Below are 7,241 nucleotides of genomic sequence, written 5' to 3' on the forward strand. Positions count from 1 at the left end.
AGCTGCGCATAATCCTCCCTGCTGCATTAGCAGCAGCTCCAGACCTCGCCTATTTTGGAGGACCATTTCTGACAGGAAAAACAAAGATTCTTCCAGTCTTAAAATATTTCCGTGGATTTCAAGGAGGTCTTCGTCTATTGTTTGCTGTAACTGCTGCAGGCTTTGTTTTTGTGTGGCTAGTGATGTAATGCCGGTGGCTGCACCTGTTCCTCCGAAAGTTAGCAGAACTGCTAGACTGACTGCGGTGGCTACTTCCCGTTTTATTCGCTGCGGCTCAGTCTCGAAGTGCAGCGTGACCTCATCATCCGTGTGGTAAAGGATCCTGGGAATGACAACAACTTGAACACAGAAATCGTTAATTTCGTTAAAGTGCTTTACGGAAACACAGGGGGTAAGCCCGGTGGCGTGACAAGCCCACATATTTCCCGATGCAGGAACGGCCCATTTTTTGCGTTGGTCTAAGCGGATTGAGGAGCCACACAGCTCTTTATTTTGGGTTTTAACACTTTTGTTTCCTATACAAGCTCCATAGCCTGAAATTATTCCTAGGGTGATCCCTTTGCTGGGAGCATCCCACTTGCATTGTTTGGGACTGGCTTCCTGGGAATATTTAAAGGTTTTGTTGGAACCAATTCCCTCGTAAAAGGGCGGTCTGGAATCGTAACACAACCAACATGACCTTGTGAGTTCGGGACGTGAGGTGTTAAGGGATATAAAGGCAGCACGCAACATTCGGGTAAACAAATTTTGCGAAAGGGTCTCGGGTGTAGGAATAGCTTGTGCAGGGTTTAATAAGGTAGCGGTGGCAAGCGGTTTTTTTCTCCATGGATAAGGTGGCCATGGGTGGTTTATTTTTTCGAAAGGTCGCCAATTCATTAGGCACTACTGCTATGTGTCGCTTATGTGATGGGGACCTAATGATTTGCACGACAGCGCCTCTGTCAGGATTGCGGGTGAGAGACATATCTTCATGCATGTAAATTGACCATAACTTGCCTATTGCCCAAGATGGATCATTCGCCCGCAGGACCGTAACTGTGAGATGTGTGCAGTTTCCAGGATGCTTACCTTGGTAAGTGCTCCTGGAAATGCAGCTACTGGGCCAACCTGTCACTTTTAAGAATTCGTCTTCCTTGGGAGGCTTCCATCGGTTGCCAGTTACTATGGTCTCGCATCCCCAATATCCACAGAACCAGTAACCTGGGTAGGTGCAATACTCTTTACCGGGGTTATTACTCGGGCACCAATATGTCCCTACCTTGATGACTTGAGAGGCTTGGCCGGATCGATCGCTGGTAAAAATGTCTGTCAGGCGCACGGTCCAGGCTGGAGTGTTGGTTTCGGTCTGGCCTATGATGGCGCCAGTGATGAAGTTTCGAAACGTCCAGACGTGGGGCTGATAAGGGTGATGGCCGGTGTTGAGGTGGATCGATGTCAACAGGATGCAAAGGCACAAGAAGAGAGTCGGAGGCTTGGCTGATGGCCTGTAATAGGAGACCTGTGGGAAAATACTCAGAGTGCCTGTTAGCTTTTGCTAGGCAAAACCGGCCTTATGGATTTTAAGGGGCACCACTTAATGTCATTATCTCTTTTTACTGCTGCGTACCCTCTGCCAGTTACAACTAGTTTCCACCCTGTTTCCCATTCTCCTAACTCATTTTTTATGCTGACCGGGGGACCCTCTTGCACCGCTTCTACAGCCCAATGCTTCTGTGAAGGAGCCTGACCTTGATCCCCTCTAGGAAATTAATTTAGGGCGAGCATGGCAGTTGCGAGCAAACGTGGCTGCTCTGACGGGGGAATGGTACTGACAAACCCCTCAGCCCTTGCCAGAGTTTCCAGTTTTGACTTTAGGGTTTGATTGGCTCTCTCCACAATGGCCTGTCCGGTAGTGTTGTATGGAGTGCCCTGCTTCAGGACAATGCCCCATTTGTTGGTGAATTCTTGGGCCGCTTTTGAAACAAAACGAGTTCCGTTGTCTGTTTTAATTTGCCTTGGGATACCGAGCCAGGCCATGGCTGATAACCAGTGTTGGACTGCAGCTTTAGAATTTGCTTTCGCCTGTTGGGTCCCAATAATGACTCCGCTGAACGTGTCTACGGTAACAGCGAGCCACGCTCTGGGTTTTAGTAGCTGGCATAGTGTGAAGTCGGTTTGCCAAATTTCTGAGGCTTTTAGGCCTCTAGGGCTGACACCACAGGACCACAATGGAGACTTCTGGCAGTAAGGACAGGTGGCTACAATGTGCTTGGCATCAGACATGGAAATGTCGCATTGCTTGGCTAGTGCTCTGGCTCCTATGTGCAGGGACTCGTGCAACTGTCGCGCGCTTTGTAAGGTCCATAGGTTCTTGGCTGCGGCATCAGCTTTATCATTTCCCAGCTGGAAATATCCTTTAATGGGGCTGTGGCTGTTTATATGGATGACTGTCACAGTGCCTTGTCGTGAGTGCAGTGCTTCTTCAATCGTTAAAGCAGCCGGTGAAATGGCAACGCCTGGGTGAGACATGGACTGACAGAGCTTTGCTGCAAACAAGGAGTCAGTAACGATATTGAGATGGTTGGTTGGGAACAAGTTGCAAGCCAGCACTATTGCGGACGCTTCTAGCAACTGAACAGACAAAGACTGATCTTTCATTTTTACACATTGCCACCGACCTTGTTCTTGCCATACGACTGCTGCTGTAGAGGTTGTTGATGATGCATCCGTGAACACAGTTGGACCGGGTAGAGGTCGATCTAGGACTTTAGGTGGGAGATTAATGTCCACTACAGCGAGTAGCTGAATCCATGGAGGCTTTCGCGGCGTAGCAGAGTTCTCCTCCGAATCCGAACAGAGCTAGTGCAAGGTGTTCTGAAAGCGCTACCGATGCAGAAGGAATTTGCTTTCTGAATGGGAGATATATTTTTGTGGGCTCGGAGCCTAGATGGTTCAGGGCGAGCTTTCGGCCCTTCATAATTACACTTCCGAGGCACTCAACTCCGGGAGTAAAGGCTCCTTGAGATTTTCCCAGGAGTACCCACTGCACTGGCTTGGCTGACTCGGGAGGGCCTTGAGCTAACGCTCCGACTCCCCCCTCCTTTGTGAAATGCACGTACAGGTCTAAAGGCAGGTTGGGATTCCACCTAGCTAGTGCAGCTACAGCCAACTGTCGTTCGATGTAATCAAGCGAGTGGGCGGCCTCTTTTGAGATAACTTTGGATTCCCAGGGGTGCTTGCCTTTCAAGAGGTCATACAAGGGGGACATGACCTCTGGGGGAATAAGGATGGTGTTTCGCAGCCACTGTAAAGACCCTACCAGCTGCTGAACATCATGCAGCGTCTTGACGTCGCGTCGGATTTTGAATGCAGGAGGTGACACACAAGAACTGTCAATTTTTACGCCCAAAAAGGTGACGGAAGGGCCCTTTTTTATCTTTGCTTCTGCTATTTCAAACCCGTTGATTTTCAGGGCACTTGAAACCTCTGTTACGATGGCGTCTACTTGGCTTGATGTGGAGGCGGCGATCAAGATGTCATCCATATACTGGATGATTGTTGCTTCGGGGTTCTTCAATCGGACTGGGGCCAGGGCTTTGCTAACGACGATTTGGCAAATCGTGGGAGAGCTGATCATGCCTTGGGGTAGAACCTTCCACTGAAACCGAAGGCTAGGTTGATGACCATTTGAAAAAATGATGGAAAAGGCGAACCGCTCTTTGTCCTGCTCATGCAGCGGAATTGAGAAAAAGCAGCCTTTAATATCAATCACGGCACAAGGCTGGTTTGTGGGTATAAAAGAATTGCTGGGCAGCTTGGGCAGCACTGGTCCCATTGGCTGAATCTTTTTGTTGACAGCTCGTAGGTCATGTAACAGGCGAAAACCTTCGCCACTGCGCTTGGGAATGACAAAAACTGGTGTGTTCCACGGTGAAACTGAGGGCTCGCCATGGCCCTGCTGCTGCTCCAGGCCCTGCCCGAGGGGCTGCCCGCCGGCGCGGAGCCCGCCCAGGCTGAGAGAGCTTGTCAAGATACTGACATTTGCTAAATGTCCTGGAGAGGGAGAGGGAGTGACTTGAGCAGGAAACTGGATTTTGTTAATGAAAGAAGATAATTCACAGGAGAAGGGTTTTGGCTGGTGTGGACCATCATCATCATCCTCAGCTGCTGTTGTGCTTGCCATCACCGCCGCACCAAGCACCGCCTGCAGGCCCAGCAGCGGCAGCACGAGATCAACCTGATCGCCTACCGGGAGGCCCATAACTACTCAGCCCTGCCCTTCTATTTCCGGTTTTTGCCAAATTATTTGCTACCTCCCTATGAGGAAGTGGTGAACCGACCGCCGACCCCCCCGCCCCCGTACAGTGCCTTACATCAGCAGTGTGTCCCAGCAGGCAGCAGTAGCACAATCCCGGACACGCCCAGAGCCCTGCAGCCAGCACAGAGCAGCTCTGCAGCACCCAGCAGCAATACCAGCAGTACTGACAGCACCGGGGCGCCCGGCCGCGGGGACCCCGAGCCCTCCACCACCGTGCTGGGTGAGAGAGCCGTGGCCAAAACGCAACGCATGGAGCCCAGCGGCGCCAGCACGGGAGCCGAGCTGGTGGAGAGGGCCGGTCCCGATAAGGATACGGAGTGCAAGGAGGAACTGCTGAAAGGTTACAGCTCTAAAAGCTTGGAGCAAAGCGGCGCCATCCCCGACGCCAAGGACAAGACGCCGGGCAGGCAGCGCCGTTTCACCGGCGACTCGGGCATAGAAGTGTGTGTGTGTGCAACCGGGGTCATCACCACGACGACCTCAAGGACTTTGATGGGCTCATTGACGACGCTCTGGACGGGCCCCTGGACTTCTGCGACAGCTGCAGCAGCCGTCCCCACGGGGACGAGGAGGAAGGGCTCTTCAGTGCCACGGAGGAGCTCTTTTTGTTTGCACGCCACGGGGTTTGATTTACAAATTCGGCAAATGTTGCCGGCATAAGCTCTGAGTCTGGGTCGGAATCCGAATAGAAATCTGAATCGAAGCTGGGCTTTGCGCAAGAAGGACATTGTTTTCTAGATTTAAACTCCTTGCACCACTCATCCCGGCTCGGCCTTAGGGGTGTCTCGACCTCGCTCTCTGACTGGGAGGAAGTGGAGTGGTCAGGGACTTCCGGCAGACTGTGCTTTTTAGTTGGACTCCGCCCTCTGGGTTTTTGGTGGGCGATGGCGACGCCTGCCTTACTCCGCCTTTTTTCTAGGGGCTTCTTGGCCATATAAGGAAACGTGTGATGGCTCGCTCTCTGATAGGCCTCCGGTCTCCCCTCCCAGTTAGAAACCACGCCTCCCTCCCCTTGGTCTTGACCGCGCATGTCTGTGGCGGGAATCAGCTGTTGGCCCCGCCCCTCCCGCTCCCCTTCGGCGCCATTTTGTGGGGCATAGGGTGGTGGTCTTATTTTCATTTCACTTTCATTAATATCATTAGTACCGGCGTTAGAAAACGGGGAACTATCGCGTTGGGGAAGTGGGTTTGGGTTAGGTTTAGGATCGGAGGTCGGGAGTGGAGATGAGGGTCGCGACAGCGAAGGGTTGTTAGTATCCAACAACGAATGTGAACTTGCAAGGTTATCGGTAACAACAGTCTGAGTTGCGGCTCCAACACCCAGCTTCGGAATGGCTCTTAAACATTGCTGGGCTGCCTTCCACGTCTCTTGCTCTTCTAGAGCCTTTGTCAATGCTTGTTTAACTTTGCCCCATCTCTTTAGACATTTACTAGAGCCGGAGGCAATAACGTCTTCAGCAAGAGCAGTCGTGCACAACCCCCAACATTCGGAGTGCAAAACGTCCACAGGACGATCAATAGCATTCAGCATTAACAACCGCCTAATAGCAGTATTAAAGTCATTAAACTTGCAATGAATTCCCCACTGTGTGTGGATTTCTTCAATTACCTTCCCGAGTGATTCCATCTCGGTGGTACTGGGAGCGTCCTCCCCACCGGGGTCAGCCAGCTGCCTCGGTCGTCTCCTCCGCCAGCGTGCTTCCCGTCGCCCGCCGCTCAAGCCTGTAGCTTAGGCTAGTGCGACCTGGTTAGGAGCGAGACCACGGCGCACTTACTACCTTGCCGGACAGATCACACATCACACCAATGTGGTGAACGGCGAAATGCAATTTCTTTCCTGTGGACACCCGCTTATAGAACCGCGGCGTGCCCACGTCACTTCCTTTTGCGGTTACGTAACTTGGCAACTCAACGGAGAGGAAGGGGCCCTACCTCCTCGTACAACCCGAGATCTTCCGTGCGGTTGTGGCTAACTACACCAAACCCCCAAAAAATCCCCCCAAAAATCCGCAAAAAAACTCAAAAAACCACCAAAAAACATCCCCAAAAAATCCAAAAAATTAACAAAAGCCCAAAAGTAATTCCCAAAAAAATCCCCAGAAAATATCCCCCCAAAAATTCCCAAAAATCCCCCCAAAAATTCCAAAATATCCCCCTAAAAATTCCAAAAAACCTCAAAAAACCCCCAAAAACCATCCCAAAAATAGCCCCAAAAATTACCAAAATCCCCCAAAAAATTTCCCCAAAAACATCCCCCAAACAACCTCCAAAAATTACCAAAAACATTCCCAAAAGAAACCCCAAAAACCACCTGGAGCTGCCGGCCAAAGGTAAGAAAAAAGCCCCCCAAAATCCCCCAAAAATTACCAAAAATATTTCCCCAAAGAATTCCCAAAGAAGTTCCAAAAACCCACCAAAAATCCCCCCAAAATCCCCAAAAAAGGCCCATAAAAACCTAAAACAAACAAATTTTAAAAAATCCTCATAAATATTCCCAAAAAATTCCCTAAAACCCGAAAAAAATTCCCTAAAAAATCCCCAAAAAGTTCCCAAAAAATTCCCCCGAAAAATCCCCCAAAAAATCCCAAAAAAATCCCAAAAATTACCACAAAACCCCCAAAAATTACCAAAATCCAAAAAATTCCCCAAAAATTACCAAAAATATCCTCAAAAAATTCCCCAAAAATCACCTGGAGCTGGCGGCCAAAGGTAAGAAAAAAAAACCCCCAAAAACCCCCAAAAATACCCCCAAAAAATTTCAAAGAAATCGCCAAAATTTAAAAAAAATCCCCCAAAAAATCCCTCCAAAATTCCCGAAAACTCCCCAAAAATCCCAAAACATCCCCCCAAAAATTAAAAAAAAAAAAAACCTCAAAAAAACAATTTCAAAATTATCCCCCAAAATTACCAAAACCCTCAAAAAAATTCCCCCCCAAAAAATCCC

The 7,241-nt window shown here is 49.9% G+C and overlaps 1 protein-coding gene across 1 annotated transcript; it reads left to right on the top strand.

The window, feature by feature from the left end:
- Nucleotides 1–3,928: 3,928 nt before the first annotated feature.
- On the top strand, nucleotides 3,929–4,932 carry LOC130266709 (WW domain binding protein 1-like). The gene is given in 3 exon segments (XM_056515972.1): nucleotides 3,929–3,991; nucleotides 4,097–4,759; nucleotides 4,762–4,932. Coding segments are annotated over 3 exon segments (891 nt in total). The 3' UTR covers nucleotides 4,927–4,932.
- The last annotated feature ends 2,309 nt before the right edge of the window (nucleotides 4,933–7,241 follow it).

Source organism: Oenanthe melanoleuca, unplaced genomic scaffold, assembly GCF_029582105.1.
Source record: "Oenanthe melanoleuca isolate GR-GAL-2019-014 unplaced genomic scaffold, OMel1.0 S160, whole genome shotgun sequence".
In the NCBI taxonomy this organism is placed as follows: domain Eukaryota; kingdom Metazoa; phylum Chordata; class Aves; order Passeriformes; family Muscicapidae; genus Oenanthe; species Oenanthe melanoleuca.